Source organism: Eleutherodactylus coqui, chromosome 12 (assembly GCF_035609145.1).
Source record: "Eleutherodactylus coqui strain aEleCoq1 chromosome 12, aEleCoq1.hap1, whole genome shotgun sequence".
In the NCBI taxonomy this organism is placed as follows: domain Eukaryota; kingdom Metazoa; phylum Chordata; class Amphibia; order Anura; family Eleutherodactylidae; genus Eleutherodactylus; species Eleutherodactylus coqui.
In genome coordinates this window covers 100,690,580-100,710,186 of record NC_089848.1, presented here as the reverse complement: position 1 = coordinate 100,710,186, position 19,607 = coordinate 100,690,580, and the positions used below count along the sequence as shown (strand labels likewise).

The window sequence follows — 19,607 nt, the reverse complement described above, 5'->3', positions numbered from 1 at the left end:
CCTGTCTTTCAAAATGACATATTTGCAAAAATATGAAATTTTTGTTTTTCTCTTCTAAATTGCATTGACTCCTGAAAAAAAAACTGTGGGGTTAAAATACTCATGACACCCCTCAATGAATACGTTAAAGGGTGTAGTTTTTAAAATGGGGTCACTTGTGGGGGTATCTATCATTTTGACTCCTATGAGCCTTTCCAATCTTGGATTGGTGTAGGAAAACAAAGTGTTCCTCAAAATGCTGAAAAGTTATGTTACATTTGTACGTCTCCTAAATGGTTAAAAAAAAACGAAAGTTTTTCCAATGTGCGCCCAAAATAAAGTAAACGGATGGAAATATAAATCTTAGCAAAAATTTCTATATTATGTTTGCACATATTTGAGATATTGCAGTTGGAAATGTGAAAAAATGACGATTTTTTCAAAATTTTCCCAATTTTGGCGCTTTTAATAAATAAACACAAATTCTATCGGTCTTTTTTTTCCACCTAAATGAAGTACAACATGTGGCGAAAAAACAATGTCAGAATCGCTTGGATATGCAAAACCTTTCTGGTCTTTTTCCATGCTAAAGTGACACGTGTCAGATTTGCAAAATTTGGCCTGGTCATTAAGGCGTAAACAGGCTTGGTCACTAAGGGGTTAAACTATCTGCAAGAGCGCTGATGGTCTTAGTGTGACGTCAGCGCTCGTGCAGTTGTTTTACATGAGCCAACAGTCTTTTAATGGTATTTTTTTTTTTTTTTTTAAAGGAGCCTTTCATATGGGACAGAATTGCACCGCAGGAAGCACTGTAAGCTGCATAAATTCCGCACCAAAATTCACAGGCTACCTGCGGGTTTTGATGAGGAATTGAAAACTGTCTAAAACCCTCCTTCAGTTCCACATAACAATCCGCAGTTAGACTTACGGATTTTGTTTTGGAATTCTGCAGCTTTGGATTTGACTGCGTCCTGCGGTGTTACTTTGTCTGGTGTGTAAGGTCATTGTTTTTAATGGGCTCATACACCTGAGCGATGTAAGAAACAAATAGCGGCATGTTCTATCTTTGTGCATGCTCTCGCATCTCCCATTGTCCCATTGGGACCGGCGGAAGCATCGCACAACATGCTAAGTGCCCGTGGCGTGATGCAATGTTTTCCCCATTGAAAACAAACTTTACATCTGTACTCAGAGATTTTTGCTTGTGGGGATGGGGGGGGGGACTTACTATGTCAAAACAAAAATATGGTGTTTTTGTAAAGGGGAAAAAAAGACTGTTAGACCACACTTAAAGGGGTTATCACAACATCTAAAATTATCATCGGTGAGGGTCCTGCCTCTGAGACCCCCCTCAGTTCCTGAGAACTGTGCTTCCATGTAGTCATTTAAAAAGACCCAAGTATGGAGTGAATCGTACTCTGGACAGCTTTCCGCTGGCTTCTCTGTGTCTGCAGCATTTATGAGTAAGGCTGCTTTCACATGGGCGACACAATCGCACGATTTTCTCGCAATGCAACAGTGCTACAAATCGCATGTATGTGAAGCCCATGCTTTCCAATAAGTTCCTTCACATTAGTGATGTTTTGTAGACTGCTACCCTGTTTCCCCGAAAATAAGACGTGTCTTATATTAATTTTGGCTCCCAAATATGCGCTACGTCTTATTTTCAGGGGGTGTCTTATTTCGCCGCTGCAAATCCGTCTGTGTTCGCTAATCCCTCAATTGGCTGGCTTTGTGGACGAAATTTCTCATAAATCTCGTCCACATGGGTCAGCGAATCTGTCACGACAAAGCTGGGAGAAGCCGGCGTTGTGGTGCGGATTCACCGGCCACAGAAACTGAAAAGCGTGCGGCCAGGTCTTGGGTTTTGAAGCAGCGCTTTCCCGGCGGATATCTCGCTGTTTATCGCTGTGGCCAAACCGCGAGATTTCCGCTGGAAATACGCTCTGTGAGAACCCAGCCTTAAGAATCACACACAGGTTGCCTGACTTACACACAGTCAGAAAAAAATAAGGGCTGTAAAGTAACGTACCTGTCTGCAGACTTTAATTACTGGTACCGTATCACCGACAGAAGGTTCTGTACCACTTGTAATCAGGGATGGTATTGCAGCTTCCGGCCACCAGGGGGAGCTCATCACAGCAGACGTGTACAGCAGGAACAGAATGTACAGTATGGCATTTTCCGACCAGCAGGGGGAGCTCACGACAGCACACTCGTACAGCACAGCAGGGACAGGATAACGGCGGCAGGAGAAGGGGTAACGGCAGACTGTCTTCAGATCTACCGATACATCTGGCAGTAGGAGACAATGGGGATAGCAGTAGGGGACAGGCCTCTTGACATGCCTGCACATTTACAAGCAATGGCCGCGGAAGGGAACATCGGGATCGGCGGCAGGTAACTGTCTTCATGTCCTGCATGCAGCTGCTCTGCAACGGACGGTGAAGGTAGGGGACAGCGGCGGCGGGCTAAAAGGCATCATAGCTGCATGCTCTGGTGTTCTGTTCGGTGGGCATTCTTACATACAAACACACTTTACTATGCCTTACTATCGGGGGATGCCTTATATTTGGGACTTCTTCAACTGTCTTACTATGTCTTTCTTTCAGGGGGTGCCCTATTTTCGGGGAAACATGGCATGTTGCGATGGGGAAAAAATTGCGGCATGCTGAAATACTGCCGTGATTTCTATGTTTTGTAGCCCATGTTTCCCTATGAAGCCTTGCTTTGTGTTATGTTGTGATGCAACTTTTATAGTAGGAAATCCTATTGTTTCCCGTAAAATAACCCCTAGCTACAAAAAACCCTCCAAAAACAATAAATCACCTAACCGGTGCTGTCCGCTCCACCACACTTCTCTGAAGCTTCGGCACACTTGTCTGTAGTCTTTAGCCAGCGCTTCCTGGTCAGAGGGTTCAAAAATCCTGCCTCCAAAAAGCGCAGGCTCTTATTGGCTGAGCCACGGCACTCGAGAACCAATCACTGCAGCGATCGATGAATCAATCGTCCCCCCGACTACAAAGTCGCAAAATCACAGTATTTTCTCGCACAGAACACAGCTGCGATATTGCTACAATTTTCTTGCGGCAATATCGCTGTCGCCCGTGTGAAAGAGGCATAAAACGTAATATAGTGTAATAATGACGGGAAGCCTGTGGTTCAGGCAGCATGAATCTGCTGACAGGTTCACTTTAATAACAAAGTAAAGTCTTTGGGTGTTTAAGTCTTGCGTCTACTTTGCTCCTGATTTTAATTAACTTTTTTTTTTTGTTTTGTTTCAAATTTCAGGTCTCTGGAATCTTGTTTCACTTTTCTCCAATCTGTGTCTTTTCGTGTTGATGCCGTTTGCATTCTTCTTTCTCGAATCTGAAGGCTTTGCTGGGCTTAAAAAGGTAAGTGTAATTTTTAAAGGGGTTGTCCCGTTACCAAACAACATTTCTGCAACAACTCCAACTGTCTGAAAATTACAAAAGAGCAGTACTTGCCCGTCCTCTGCCATGCAGTTCCTGCGACGTTGCCCCGCCGTCCTACCAGTGATCGTTGTGTAAGATTATGTCAGCAAAAGACACCTGACTGCAGCAGACAAACAGAGGCTGCAGCATCTCGCTTCAGAACTGCTGCAGTGGGTAAGTAATTGGCTCAGTGATAGAAAGCCATGACAACCCTGGGGCCTTTCAGAAGGCCCCCAGCTGCCATGACACCCGCACGGCTCCCTGCGATCTTATCGCGGGGTCCATACAGGACCCCAGAACATCATTCTGGGCATTTAAATGCCACTGTCTGAATTGAGAGCGGCATTAAAAGGGTTAACGCTGTGTGGCTCATTGCAGCTGTTGCTGCCAGGTGTCGGCTGTAAGAAACAGCTGGCACCCCAGATGTATGAAGGGAGGTCGCAGCGTGGTCTCTCTTTATGTGAAGACCGCCCATACAGGCTGTCAAAAGGCGTATCGGCGATCGATAAGTGGTAAATATGTAAATGACCTGGTAGGATTGTGCAGTAATATATCAGTATTTGCAGATGACACAAAACTATAAAAAAGTAATTAACACGAGAGGACACAAGGTGTTTGCAAGAGTGTCTAAGTTTGGGGCAGAAAAGTGGCAAATGAGGTTTAACACTGATAAGTGTAAGGTTCTGCACACGGGCAGAGGAATTACATGTCACCATTACACGCTAAATGGGAAACCACTGGGAAACACTGACATGGAAAAGGACTTGGGTTTTTTTTTTTAGGTAACTGTAAACTTAAGTAGAGCAACCAGTGTCAGGCAGCTGCTGCCAAGGCAAAAGCGGATCATGGGGGAGCATCAATAGGAGCACATGACAAGAACATTGTTCTTCCTCTCTACACATCACTACTCAGACCACACATGGAATATTGTGTACAGTTTTGGTACGTAAGAAGGACATATCATAGCTTAAGTGGGTACTAAAGTAATAGAGTGGGCGGACTACAATACCCAGAGAGGTTAGCAAAATTGGGATTATTTAGCTGGGGGATGACCTAATTAGTATGTATAGCTATATCAGGGGACAATACAGAGATCTCTCCCATCATCTATTTATACCCAGGACTGCAACAAGGGGGGCCCTCAACGTCTAGAGGAAAGACTGTTTCTACACTGACATAGAAGGGGGTTCTGTGTTATGATAACATTGAATTTACATTGTGTAATCTTTATTGAAACTTTATTCATTTTCATATGGAAAACATTTCAAAGTGTCGTTTTTTTTAAAATTCCATTCATGTACTCGAGTGCTTGTGGATATTTTTTGTTTTTCCGTCTGGTGCGTACACGAATAAATCCGAAGCTTTTCTGAGGTGTGAGCTGGCCACATACAGTTGTCCATGTGAGAAGCACGGATTCCCCAAATCTATCCCACACACTTGCAGCGATTGTCCTTGTGCTTTGTTAAAGGTTATTGCAAAAGCGAGTCGCACCGGAAACTGTAAACGTTTGAATTCAAATGGGGCATATCTGTTGGGATAATTGGAATCCGTGGCAACAGGACATCTTCCCCTTGAATTTCCCATTCAAAATTGTAGCTTCAATGACATTGTTCATCATCTTTTTCACCAAAAGTCTTGTACCGTTGCAGTCGTGGTGGATTGATGTTTCGGAGAAGAATGATAGGCACGCCAATTTTCACTGTTAAAATGTGCGGTGGCATAGCTGGAAAATCGAGTGAATTCAAGAATTCCGTCGGGTAATTGACAACGTCATCTTGATTCATCACAGTATCGGTGGACTTATACGTTGTCGCTTCACCTGGTATTACCGTTTGAATGCTGGAGTTGCTGGCATTGACATCGTTGTTGGTAGCCACTAATATAGCACATGCACGGAGACACTGATTATTGTTGTAATTCCGCACGATATTTGGGAAAACCCTTTGAATCAGTTCGTCTTTGGTTGATGTCATCCTACCAAAGTTTGTGGGCAATGTGATACATTGTGTAGATCTGTCGATTGCCATCTTCCCATTCCCAATATCCAGCAATTGTTTGGCGCATGCATCATTTTGTAGTTGAACACGCATGTTGGTTTTCAAAGTCAATTTCTTAACATGTCGCCATAGAACTGATGATTTGAGACCTGCATTAAGTTCATCAGCGGGTGTTGAATGTGGTATAACTGGCAGAGCTTGTTGAATATCACCAGACAATAAAATGAGTGCTCCACCGAAGGGCTGTCCATTTCCTCTCAAAACTTGCAGTGTACGATCAAGCGCTTCCAATGCTTTTTTTGTGAGCCATTGTTCATCTGTCCCATATAAGTTCACATGTTTGGAGAACTTTGCCCATTCCGGAATTTTTGGTGATATTGCATGTTGGCGTCTCAGTGGTTTGCAAATTCAACGGCAATTTCAGTACTGAGTGCGCTGTTCAACCACCATCCAAAAGTGTTGCCGCAATCGTAGGATAGATGTACTATGCCAGAAACCTTCGCCGGCGTGTACTCAACAACTTCCTGAAGTTTCATGGCCATCGGATGAATGGTGTAGTAATACACAGTGCACTGAGTAGATGAAGAGGTGCAGCCCCGTTCACCTATACAGAAATGTACGCCATGTCTAACCTGGCATACATTTGTGGTATAATTTACCCCAGGTGTAATTATACATAAATCTGTTGCTCTGGGACAGGCAAGCACACTGCTCAGAAGCCTGCCCGCTTTAATTAAAAAAAAATTTCAGTGCTAGCGCAGAAAGGTGAGAAGTCACACAATTTTTGCACAGATGCACGTTTTGTCGTGAAAAATGGTTGCAAATTTTTGCTCCTATTGGCCTAAAACCTTTCAAAAATTATCCCCTATATGTTTTTGGAGTATGAAAGGAAAGTGGTGAGCCCGGACGAAACCCTCACAGGCACTGGGTGATCATGCAAATGTTGCCCTTAGTAGACTTTAAACCCGGGACCCCAGCGCTGCGAGGCAGCAGTGCTAACCACAGAACCACTGTCTGCTGACCAACGTCTGTTTACATTTGACATCATTATAACACATCGGCACCAACTGTTCTACATTTATGCTTCCTTTGGTTGCCTTTCTGCAACAAAGTCTGCGACGAATGTGTGGGGTCACAGTGCGAAGACTTGGTTCACTGTACGTTGCCAGGTACAAGTGACCATGAGCAGGATTGTAGTGCTCAGAGCTCTGGCTTGTTGGTCGGTAGGGGAGGGGGTGGATTCAAAGGAGTGACTCAAGATGCCATGAACACCGCTCTGCGGGTTTACAAGTGCGATACCTCGGCTAGTTTCTCTGACCGATATTGTTCTCGCCCAAGTGAATACACCCAGATGTTAAACTTCTTATACTGCAATATTCTTGTACAAGTACCCAACCATTCCCATCTTTGTATTCCCTATAGCTTAGATACACATTTTATGCCTGATTTTATTTTGTCATTGTGTATGTTTTAAATGTAGTTATTGCTATTTTGATCTGTTACATCAGCTTTGGGATGTAGACGTGTATTGCACATGTCACTTCTATGCCACAGGCGGTTTTAGCACTTTAACATTATTTTTTTTTATGCGGTTTGCTTTTATATTCAATAAATGTGTCATTTGGTATAAATTTGAGGAGGAGTCATTTACGATTCTGAAACATGTTGATTTCCACAATTAATTTTCTCTGTTTTGCATTGACTTGTTTTTCATTTTTTAAGTGGGATGTTAATTGGCATTATTTGTTTACTGCTTACGACACGTTTTTGTTTTGTTTTGCCATCATTCTTAGGGATTTAGATCGGCAATTCAGTCTTGGTTTAAAAAAAAAAAAAAAGTACAACTTTTATTGTGCTCTCAGTATATTAAACCAGTAAATTAGTGGTTTTGGTATACAATACTTCATTGAGTCATCTTTCCCTGACCTGCGCCGTAAGCATTTAATTTCTAACTTGCGTTCGCTTCTAATAACCTCTTGACTAATGGCCTTGATTATGAGTATTGGATTTGTGCCATACGACTGTACATCGCAAAACAGACCGAGGAAAATACTCTGCTTAGTTTCTAATTAAAGCTGGGCATTAATATAAATGGACATTTAGGCCTTGAGGGGTTGTCTATAGGCTTTATTTTTCTGTAGCAGCTCTTTCTGTAAGCTTGCAGTGGCTGCCTTTTATAGTCTCCACCACCTTTTTATCCCCTTTGCCTTTACAGTAACTATGAACCCTAGGAAGTGGTTGTAAAATCGAGGAATTCTATTAGAAGATATGGTAAATATCAGGAACCTTTCAGACACAGTCCTATTCTGTCTGGCTGTGTTCACTTTGTAAGGCCTTTTAAGTCCACATATATAAATGTCTGTTGTTTTTAGGTTTAGGTCTGAGACTCCTAGAGCTATGGATCTTTTTCTGGAGTAGTTAAAGGGCTCCTACGGATCACTTCAAACACTGTGCTAAACTCAAACACTTTTCCATTGATTTCAATGGGGCTTCTCAGACAAGTGTTTCAACGCAGTGTTTCTTTGCATTTTTTCTCTCCTCTCCCTGGAGGGCTGAGAACACCATAAGCTGTGCCTTTATTTGCTGCTGTTAACCATCGCTGTTTCCTGGAGCTTCGCAATGTTTGAGCAACTCCTGTTTACTGTGAATGGAAGTGGACAGGCGCAACGATCCCCGGCCGCTCTGCCTCCATTCACTTGAACGGTTATCACTCCTGTGTGAAGCATTAGGAATGATGGTCAGGCGGTCCAGTGATAAGGATACCTTATGATAGAAAAGTATATGATCACAGCTCATCGCCACTTTAGTGTATGGGGCTGTGCTGTAACCGTTGCTTACCTGGGTAAGAGATGATAGTAGGAAGGCAAGCTGCTGGAGGCAGTGTAATGCTTTGGGCAATGATCCGCTTGGAAATCTTGGGATCTTGCTTGGTTTTGGTCGTGTGATTGTCATTTGACATCCTATGATGTCCTAAACTGTGCAGACCATGTACACCCCTTTTGTGGCAGTCCTTAATGGCAATGCCATCTTTCAGCAGGATAATGTGCCCTGCCACACTGCAAAAGCTGTTCAGGGTTGGATGAGGAATGTAACCAAGAGATCAAGATGATGACTTGGCTCAAAAATCTCCAGATCCTAATCCAATAGAGTATCTGTAGCATGTTTTGGAAAAACAAGTCAGATCTGTGGAAGCTGCACCTTACAACCTTATAGGACCTTAAGGATCTGCTGCTAATGTCTTGATCCTTTGATGCATGGACTCCACAAAACTTATGACGTTGTCCTGTCTGGCACCAGGGATGTAGTTTGCATACAATGCCAGCTCAGGAGCTGTGCATGCTACATCTGCAAGGACTCTCAGTTGTCACATACATCTGACACTGCTGCAATAGCTGGGGTTAGAGTTCAATCCATTCTTTGGTTTTTTTTGTGTCTCAAAAACTGCATCAAACAATTTAAACAAAACTTGCATGTGTTTGGGTGGCTTTACTCTGAAATACTGTTAGGGTGGCTTTACTCTGAAATACTGTTAGGGTGGCTTTACTCTGAAATACTGTTAGGGTGGCTTTACTCTGAAATACTGTTAGGGTGGCTTTACTCTGAAATACTGTTAGAGATGGATCAGATTCCATGATGCTTATATGAGATTATGAAGAGGGGGGGGGGGGGGTCGGTGGGAAGCAACTGCGAGAGAGAAGCAGAGGGACACACACACACTACTGCTGGCTCTAGTAAGTGTTTATCTCCCCTCGGGGCTGAATTCACATCTACACCGCTCAGTATTGCTGTATAATGTCCTCCCTGCTGTGCAACAGAGGTAGGTGAGCAGGATTATCTCCTCTCTGTAGTGGATGAGACGGGTAACAACTTGACTTGTAACTAGTCTCCTTATTTTCAATTTATCTCTGTCTATCTTTAAAGCTAGTTTCTCATGGCTGAGTGCGATATTGGCTGTGAACCTCTGCCTGATATTGTGCATGTGCAATTTTCCCACTGATGCAAGGCAGGCATTTTTGTTTCAAAAACTTCTTCCAACACTTAAGTACAGTTGCAGTCTTCAGCCGCGTCGGAGAATCGGCCAGTGTTTTCAATTGTCTTCAATGGGAAACTTTGCATCACACTCGCATGCACATCACACACCATGCAACGTGTTTTCCGGCCCTATTGAGAGAAAACGCCCAGATAGAACATACCATAATCTTTTCCCGCACTACGAGAAGAAAATGCTCGTGTATATGACCATATTCAAAGGAATGGGGTTCATATTTGTGCGCTGTGAGACCCATGAATCTCGTACGATTTTCTCGGCCATGTGAAAGCTGCCTTAGGGTCACTTAATCAGAAAACCTCACAAAGGTATAAGATGACTGTACAAGGGTTCTTAAAAATGTCCATAAGGAATTTGCTGCTGACTCTTCAGTAGTATATATGACCAGAACATCATCCTGGACTTCATTCCATAATGATACAAACATGCATAAAAGCGGACATGTGCAGCGATGCTACGACAGATGGCGTTGCACAATGTTTCGGGGAGCCACACCTACTTTCTCGACTGTCTAGGTCGAGCATTTTTTATACTTTATTGCTAGCAATTTAATTGTTGCTATTTTTTTTTAAATATTTCCCTACAGCAGTAAAACAATGTAAGTTTGCTACGTATCCGTAATGTTCATTATTTATGTGACCACAGAAACCTCTTGAAACTATAGGTGTCATTTAGAACCTTAGGCTGAACCGCGTCTGCTTTAACAGTCCAATACACCCCATGCTGCAATAGGAATTCCTGCCGACTGAAATCTTTCCATCAGCCAAGATATGAATTAACAAGCATTAAGACTCGCACTAGAGATTATAGACCTCTTGGGAGGGGGGCATGGGTGGATATTTTCTTCTATGCAAGTATTTTTGCAGTTGGGGCTTAATAAATGTTTGACCTTTTTTGATGCGCTGTTTGTCTTCTCCACAAAGACAGTTGACCCAAAGCTAATGCTAATTGGAGGAGATTAAACCAACAAAACGCAAATTTAGAGAACCACAGATAGACACATAATATGTAATAAAATATAATAAATGTATAATATACAATACCAAAGTCCAAAATGTTCACCCATGAAAAATAACCAAACCAAGTGGAAGAAGGACCTAATGTCACAAGCACCTACCACCCACAAAGAGTGTGTATTCTTTCCTGCCCCTCCCCTTTTAAAAAAGAAAATTAAATGGATGACCTATCCCATGCGTATTGAACAGAGTAGGTTATCAGTAGTTGATGGACCGAGGTCCACCGCTTCGGATCCCCCTTCATCAACTGATCGCCCAGACCGCTGTCAAGTGTAGTGGGCAGGACGTTGTTGTCAGCTGACAGCACTGGAAGTGGGAGCGTTCACTCCCATTGAAATCAGTGAGAGCGCTGCGCTGCTGCTCCACTTCAAGCTTATCTCCTGGTCAGGACGTCCAGTCCTTACAAGGAGAGAAGCATGAAGTAGAGTGGCAACATGGCACTACCATTGATTTTAATGAAACCTGCACTCTGAAACTAGTGCTTCTACTTTTTGTACTGATTAAAAACATCTGGCTTTCTGCACTGGACAGCGAGCTGGACGATCAGCTGATGGATGGGGATTCCAAGCAGCAGACCCCCGTCTATCAACTACTGATGACCTATCGAGAGGATAGGTCATGAGTTAAAGGGCAGAAAAGCCTTTTAACATACATATCCATAGAGGTAAAGACCCCTACCAACCATTGAGTTTATTCATACTACACAACTTCTTAGGTGTTCATTTATGCCATTTACAGTCCGGTCTATACTTTTGTCATCTATTTGCTGTGTAATTAGGTCCTTTCCCTTTTGGTGTGGTTATCTTTGTCCTTTTTGGTGTGTTTTTGTTGACTAATAAAGATTTTCTTACATATTTTTGTATCTGTGGCTCTCTCAATTAGTGCGCGGTTTGTCTTCTGTAGCTTTTGCTTATCGCTGTATATAGACACTGCAGTTTGTCTCAATAGAAAATCCTTCAGTGAGGCTGAACTGACATCTTGGTTCATCTCTCCTCTCCTGTGCCGTCTTACCTGGTAATTTATGACCACAACAAGATTTCTTTATTCTTATCAGTTAATGTATGATCACAAGTGCAGGAGAGAAGAGTTGAGGGCTGAAAACTAAACTCTCAGTCCAGCCTCACTAACTGATCTCCTATTAAGACTTATACTGCAGTCTCTATATACAGTGATGTATAGAAGCTGCAGAAGGCAAACTGTGCAAAATATTTAACCAAACCCTATTGTAAAAATGGTTGGCAGTCCAAAATACATGCATTTTAAGTAAAGAAAAAAATGTGTCCGCCAAAGGTGCCCATACCCTTTAAGCCCCCAAAACTACATGATTGGGCTCAAAGGTGAGGGAGCAGGGAGTCTGAAGAGCTGTGTTACTTGCTCACCAGGTGCCCCATACCTCCTCTCCCCCCCCCCCCCTTCAAAGTTGGCACACGCAGCTTGACAGCTTTCAGAAGATTCTATGCACATGCTATCCCGTACATCTCTGAGAGATTCTGCGCACAGAGCCGCCCGAAAGAGTCCCACTATTTGCACACGCTAACTTCGGAAACAGCGAAGAAACGGAGCTTCCGGTGAGCCTGAAACATAGCTACTTTTTAAGCCCCATAACGGAATTTATGGGGCTCAAAAGTAATGACAGGTTCCCTTTTAAGGTCTCTAAGGAATAAAATGGGAGAGTCAGAGTGGCACAACAAGATATACTAAGAGTGGCATAACCCCAGAAATAAAAATCGTGAAGAAACTGCTTTGCAATAAGAGTAAAAAGGCTCAACTAAGGCCCACATCATCTATTGCTCCATGTACCCCTGAGGACGCCAGTTGTCTGGCGAAACATGTTGGGGGAGCCCTAGTGCTAGGTTTCAGCTTCAGATCCATGTTGTAGGCATTTAACTCCTCACTACTGTAGTGCTTTCAGTATATTGGTACCACTGATACCAGTCAGTGACTAGTGTTGTATATGCATCAGTTCCCATGGTCATATTGGTTTCTCTAGCTCAGTGTGCATAAGCCATTGTCCTGGTGTCAGGGGAGTGAGCGCTATCCACTCTTCCTAATAAAATATATATACACCTAATGTATTTAGTGAGGCTTTATCCATGCTTGAATAAAAGGGCATGGCTCCCTGATGCTTTGCATCACAGTGGGGATCTTGGAGTGGAAGCAACTGAGTGCATGAAGGCTTCTATATGCATTGTTATGGAATAAAGTTTGAGATGATATCTGGGTTATATATGCTACCGAAGAGTGAGTACTGATTTCTTCATGGATACTATTAAGAACAAATACATATTTGCTTCTACCTTGTGCCGTGTATAGAGATGTCATGGCAGCAGTCTACACCCACCATCTCAGAGATGGGAGAGAATCTCTTCTCTGTATATACTGTGTTTGGAGACATCATAAAGGCACCCACCAGCTCAAACGGTGAAGAGGAGATCCTGCTCTCCTATGTATGCAGTGTATGGAGACAATATGGCGGCAGTCTACACCCACCAGCTCAGAGATATAAAAGAGATCCCTCTTTCCTATGCATGTAGTGTATGGAAACAGCGTAGCGTCGTTCTACACCCACCAGCTCGGGGAAGACACAGAATTCTAGATGGAGTCTGTAGAGGGTAAAACTGGTGACAAATGCAGGAAAGTAGTCCTATGGCCAAATTTAGTGTTCCTCATGTAGACACAATGCAGCTTATTCTGAAGATGACAAGCATGCTTTAAGAAAATATATATATATTTCACTTTACACTGACACTTCTTACTCATTTCTGCTTTCCCAGTGAAGACTCCACTGCTTCTTGTATGATTTATACCTTATAACCTGCCCTCTCTACCCTGCCGGTGCAGTAAGGTGCCTCCATCCTGTGTGTCATTGGTTCCCCCCCCCCCTTTTTTAATACTGCACATCATACTACAACTTGTTATATAAAACTGAACATGAGCGACAGAAACATCCTGACCAATTACCTAAATGATCCAGACGTTCCCAAAATGTTGAGTGGGATTAAGAGGTTAACGTCTAAAAACATCAAACAAACGCACTGATAATAAAAGCAAATAGGATAAGAAAAAAATGTAAGGTAACTTCCTCGCTTAATTAATTAGGTGGGCCAGGTGGAAATCGAAGAGGTCGGGTCTCCAGTTTGCAAGGTCTATAAAGCTGAGGAACATGACAGCGCAATGGAGAAGAAAGCAAGATTATTTTTTTTTTTAATATGCTTCTATCCTGTGTCACAGTTTGAAATTGTCCTGGTTTTTGTCCCTTTTGGCAAACTTACATAAAAGTGACCCAGTACTGTATTTTATGGCCAGACGAGCCTTTATTTTCCAGTGCTTTTTAATTCGTGTCAGACCTCCGCTTTTTAAAGAGTTGCAGCATTGGGTTTCGAAGCAAAGCCTGTTTGTCTCAATTGACTTGCACTGAATTCTTTTCATTATTTATTTTTTTTGCCACTGATCATCCATAAATTGTTGGAAATGAGTGATTAAGGAAGTGCTGCTTAATGTTACCAACACCATGCAGGTTCTCTCTATGACTTTTTGTGGGTGAGAGGAAATCGTGCACTGCCCTAACAATAAGGAAGACCCCCGCTGGGGACCTTTCAGGAAAATTTGTCTTGCATACTGGTTTGATCACCGGGTTTTCTTATTATACAGAATGGGATTTAACTATAACAGCTGCAGTTATAAACCAGTCACCCAGCGAGGTACAAATATGAGCAAAGACTGATAATTAACATTGCATATTGCTTGTTAGGAAGCGATTCTTATGCTTTAGTCAAACTGTCCCTGGAGGATCTCCTATTTCTTCACATTACAACATCCATATTTGCAGGATAAATACATTCACGATTTTGACATCTGCTTCAAACTTTTTTGTGTGTACAGATACTGTATGAATGGGGCCCATTTCTGTTGTTTTCCTGGCTGTTCAGTCATACAGAAGTTATAATGTACTTTTTCCCCCCAGTTCTCTGCTTGCATTCAGCAATATGTATTTTTCATTCTGTATGCCAAGACTCTGTAGAGCTCATTAAATGGTTATTATGACGTTATCCCTTATTAACAGGTTGGGGGATAACTATCGGATTGGTGGCACTCCCATCAGTCCCAGAGAACAGGGAATTTCCCTGTAACCTCTAATAAACTATTTCTGGAAGTCCCATTGAAATATATGGAATGGCAGCTCAATTCACTCCAGGGTGCACAGAATCCTGTTCTAAGGATCAGTGTGGGTCCCAGCAGTTGGACCCCCACTGATCCAGGTAGTTCATATTGCTTGAATACCCCTTAACCCCTTGAGTGGCAGGTTTCCTACCACCCTGTCGTGCCCACCAGGGCAGGTTTTTTAAAATGGTCTAATCATTGAATTTCAACTAGTTTTGCCGTTGCATCTCAAGAACCATAACTTTTTCATTTTTCCATTGACATGGCCATATAACGGCTTGTTTTTTGCGGGACAAGTTGTGATTTTTTAAACAGGGGGGAGGAAAAAAAGAAATGGGGAAAAAAGAAAAAAAGGGGCCATGTCATTAAGGGGTTAAATAATGTATTAACTTCCTTCTCTGGGTCACTACGACGCACACGGATACCACATGTGGGATTGTATTTTGGATTTTTTACAAAGTAAAGGGAGACAAGTGTTTTTTTTATTTTTTAAATTTTTTTACTTTTTTTTTATTTAAAAATTTTTTTTTTGTTGTTGTTGTCCCTTTTAGGAGACTTTCACAGGGACCCATCAGGACCCCTGATCACATTCCAGGGGTCCAATGGTGACAGCCCTTTACATGCTGCAGTGACAACCCTTTACATGCTGCAGTCACATAGACTGCAGCATGTAAAGGGTTAACACAGCAGAGATCAGAGGTTTTCTCTGATCTCTGCTGTAAGAGCAGGTACCTAGCTGTCCTCTGACAGCTAACAACCAGCTCTCCCTGCCACAGAGACCATCGGCTTGCTTCTGACAAGCCGATGGTCTCTATGGCAACCTGTAAACAAACCAGTGCAGGAGGTTGCCGGCATGTCGGCAATATCTTCTGCTGGTTTTTCAAAGCCCTTGCTTTGCTCTCTGTGGATCTGTGCAGGCAGAGCACACTGTCACAGCTTGTGGCATTGTGCTCTGCAGCTCCCATAGTGATACAGAGCCCGGAAATCTTCCGGGCTATGTTGCTATGAGCAGTGGAGCTCGTCCCCGGAAAATTTCCGGGCGTGCCACTCAAGGGGTTAAAAAACAAAACTAAATATATATAGAACCCTGTCTATACACATGGTATGACATTTGGAGATTAGAAAGAAACCAGAGTGCTCCCATAACAAAGGAGAAAACGAGAGTTCTTTTGTTCTTGGGTTGGGCAGAGCACTCAAAATATAGGGGCAAATTTGAAACCCCTCTTTCCCCAATTTCAGAACTAGCTTATTTGCTTACAAAATCCATACATTTAAAGGGACACAGGCAGAATCAATAAGTATTTACGCAAGTGATTCACAAGTGGCAACTTCCTTGATTTGGAGTAGCTCAATTTTTTTTTTCTTTTCCATTTGGCTCAGGCCACCATGAAGACTTCTAAAAGACTGCAGAGTTTGCTGCCTACGCATTTTTAGCCAGGGATATAATTGTAGGGGGCACAGGAGTAGTAGTCACACCTGGGTACTGTAGCCTTAGAGGGGTTCAAGGCCCCTCTGTCACATAGGGGCACATGGCAGCTGTTGGGCCCAGGAGATTCGGGTTATACCTCTGGCTCTTACATCTAGAGCCCATTCCCACCCTCCTGTAGTAACAGAAGTCCCCTGTCCTGCTGTTGCCCTGTGTGTGTGCTCATTGCTGTACCAACCGTGCTACCCGATGCCCCTAAATGTTCTACTTCTGCAATAAACCCCCTGATAATGCAGATACAGTGACGTCCGTATGAAGGAAGCGCTGGCTGAGCATACATGGTTAGCATTCCATTAATTTCAATGGGGCTGACAAATACCCGAGCGGGTTTCTCCAGGGTACATTGAAGTGAACAGAGTGCTAGTGCACAATCAACGCTCTATTCTATTTCCTCCTCACTGCTGGGAGTGCAGTAACACCACGGTGGGAATGATGGGGGACACGGGACCACTGATCTTGAGATCAACAGAGGTCTCATCAGTATTCTCCTCTATCCTATTTAAAGGGATCCCCACCAATCAGATTTACATCACCCGTCCTTCAGATGTCATAAGTCTATCTAGGTACAACCCTTTTAAGTGCTGCAAAACTGTTAAACACCACAATTCTCATAGGTTTTTTTCACCCTATTCAAAAAATTGTGCTTCTCCTTCACCTTTCACAAGTGGCACCCTTAGCAGTGTCCTACCTCTTATCCCAGGGACCACACAAGGGCTGACTGTGCCCCAACCGCCCCCCCCCCCCCCCATCCTGTTACCAGTTAGGCGTGATATAAAAATTCAGATGAGAATCGTTGGGTTAATCTTGTTGGGACGATGTAAATGTTTCGCACCCGCAGGCGTAGTCCTTAATATCTTACTGGCGCACTTGAATACCTGAAGTTTTGTGTGTTGTCATTTCGCAGTATAGTTATCAGACTCGGAGTCATTCATTCTCCATGAACTGGGAGAAATGTTTAGCAGTTATACATTATATTACAGGCAATGTCTTTCCAGAAGAGCTTTTTTTTTTTTTTTTTTGTACTGGAGACGAGTTGTTTAATCAGTGACATCAAAGGCGATGGTTCGTTCCTCGGTATTTTTGACATGAACCAACATTTCAAGAGTAAGAAATAAGGTCCTTTTTCTCCTGCAGAACTCCCATCATTAAACAATCACCCTCACTTAAGCATTTATTAGTTTTCGCATGCAGTTTCTGAGCGTTGGGGCCCTTCCTACCGTGGGGCAGGTCACACAGCAATTATTTTTTAATAGTTAGAAGCCATCACAGACAGCAGTTATTATAGACCATTTTTATTAACGTGAGGGCCGTTTCAGACAATACTTCTAACTCCAGCTGGTAACGAACATTTTGTTCCTCTAGTCTCTTGGACTTTCCAGATACCGGTGCTCTTCAGTTCCTAAACCATGTAGTGATGGGAATGGGGCAGCAATTTTCTAGGACTTCATAATTGAAGTACAGATAAGCAGCCGCCGCCTTTTCACGCTTTTCAAATGAAGGGCGATCTGTACTGATTTGTTTTATGCTACCACTCAAGCAAAAAATGCATCAGGGTGTAGAAAGCTCTTGGTCGTTTTTTTTCATGAAACCGTAAAATACAAATTGAGGATGTATCGGCAGGATGCTAATCTGAGACACGGACCCCTTTTCTTGTGTTGCTCTGCAGGTTTTACAGTGTGCGGTTTTTTTTGTTTTTGTTTTTTACATTTTTGGGATCTTTTAGAGTGAATGCACATGGTGGAAATTCGGCAGCGAGATTTCCTGATGAATTTTCGCCCGTGTACGTGGCCATAGGATTGCATTGCTTTATGTAGTCTTATGCAGACAGCCGGGATTTGACAGCATGAAAATTCGGGCGGTAAACAAATCGCGGCATGTCCTATTTCTGTGCGAGCCTCACAGAGACCTGCACAAAGTCACCACTGACTTGTCAGCTTTGTGCATATGCAGCTGGGTGCCAGCCAGTACATCGCAGAGCAGAGAGAAGACGCTAGAAGGAGGTGAGCCGGGGTCACTGCAGGGGCACGGGTCGCAGCATGATTCGACCCAGCCGTCTGCATTCACCCTTAGGGTGCTTTCACATCTGCGCTAGGGATTCTGCTTTCCTGCTAGGTTCGGGAAGCCGGAAAGCAGAATGCCGCGGCCAAAGGTTCAGTCTCTGGACGGAACAGAACAGCAGTGAGTGGACCCCATTGACTATTATAAGGTCTGCCCACTTTACGCCCATTTAGCTGGCTTTTGGATGGAAGAAAGTGTTGCATGTAGCACTTTTCCTTTCTGTATTTTCAGCCGCATCTGTGATAGAACCTTCCATCGAAGGTTCCAACACAGACGTGAAACCGGCCTTATTTATATAATGCAGACATTGCCTTAAAAACTAATTTTGATGCAGAACTGCTCTAAAACCCACAACATAAAAGTCTGGATCAAAATCCACATGTAAGAAGGCTGATTTTGATGTGGTTTTGCACCAATATCCGCAGTGGATCCTCTGCTGCTGCCTTTGGTGTGGATTTTAGCTCTTTAAATGAGGGGGTGAAATCTTCATGTACCATGCGGATTTTAAGAGGTGAGGTGTAGCCATACATCTTGCCATAGAATAGATATGTGGGCATGTTCACATGGAACTTTCTTTGGTTGATCCATATCTGATCTCTTCAACGTGGCTCTGCCAAAATAATCTGTGGCAGGACTCCGGGACTGAGCCTCAGAGTTTTGCCGTCGATCTGCACATGGACCCTATGCTGAATTTGCATCTACGGTCAGCAGTAATTGTGTTTTTTCTTTTTTTTTCCCTTCTTCTTCTCCATAACACAAGTTTCAAATTTTTAACTTGATGGGATATACAATTGATGATTACAATGCAATTTTTGGTGCAGAATCTCCATCAAAACTCTTTAAGAATGAGGCCTAGAGATACTTTTTGGGGGAAAGATTAAATATAACTTTTGAACCTCTGCTTTTTCTATGCTTGGAGTCCAGTGGGCGGTCTTACTAAATTATTGACAACCTGTGTTCATACAAAGATAGCGGTCAATCACTGAACAGGACTCCTAAGCACAGAGCTGAGGATTAAATGAATAAATCAAATGTTGTTGGTTCTTTTTGTGTCTTGCGATGTGCAAAAATTGCACGAGAAACCTGCCTGTGTGAATGCACCCTTAAGGCCTCATGTCCACGGGAAAAATCAGGCCTGCTACGGATTCTCCATGGAGAATCTGCAGCGGGTCCCTCCTGCCCCGCGGACATGGGCGCTTAAAATAGGAATTTAAAAGAATCAACTCACCCACAGCGGACCGTGCAGATCTTCTCTTCCTCACGGCTGGATCTTTTTCGGCCGGCGGATGAACTCGGCACGTCGCCGGCGTGCTGCGCGCATGCGCCGGGCACATCCGCCGAGCCGAAGCAAGAAAGATACGGCCGTGAGGAAGAGAAGACCCTCCCGGCCCGCTGCGGTTGAGTTAA

At 43.3% G+C, this 19,607-nt stretch overlaps 1 protein-coding gene across 1 annotated transcript in view; it reads left to right on the top strand.

The window, feature by feature from the left end:
* Positions 1-19,607, top strand: part of LMBR1 (limb development membrane protein 1) — a 133,602-nt gene that overhangs the window by 46,760 nt on the left and 67,235 nt on the right. The window contains exon 5 of the mRNA XM_066584983.1: positions 3,271-3,374. Within this exon, the coding sequence (XP_066441080.1) occupies positions 3,271-3,374 (104 nt within the window). The remainder of the gene's footprint in view (positions 1-3,270; positions 3,375-19,607) is intronic.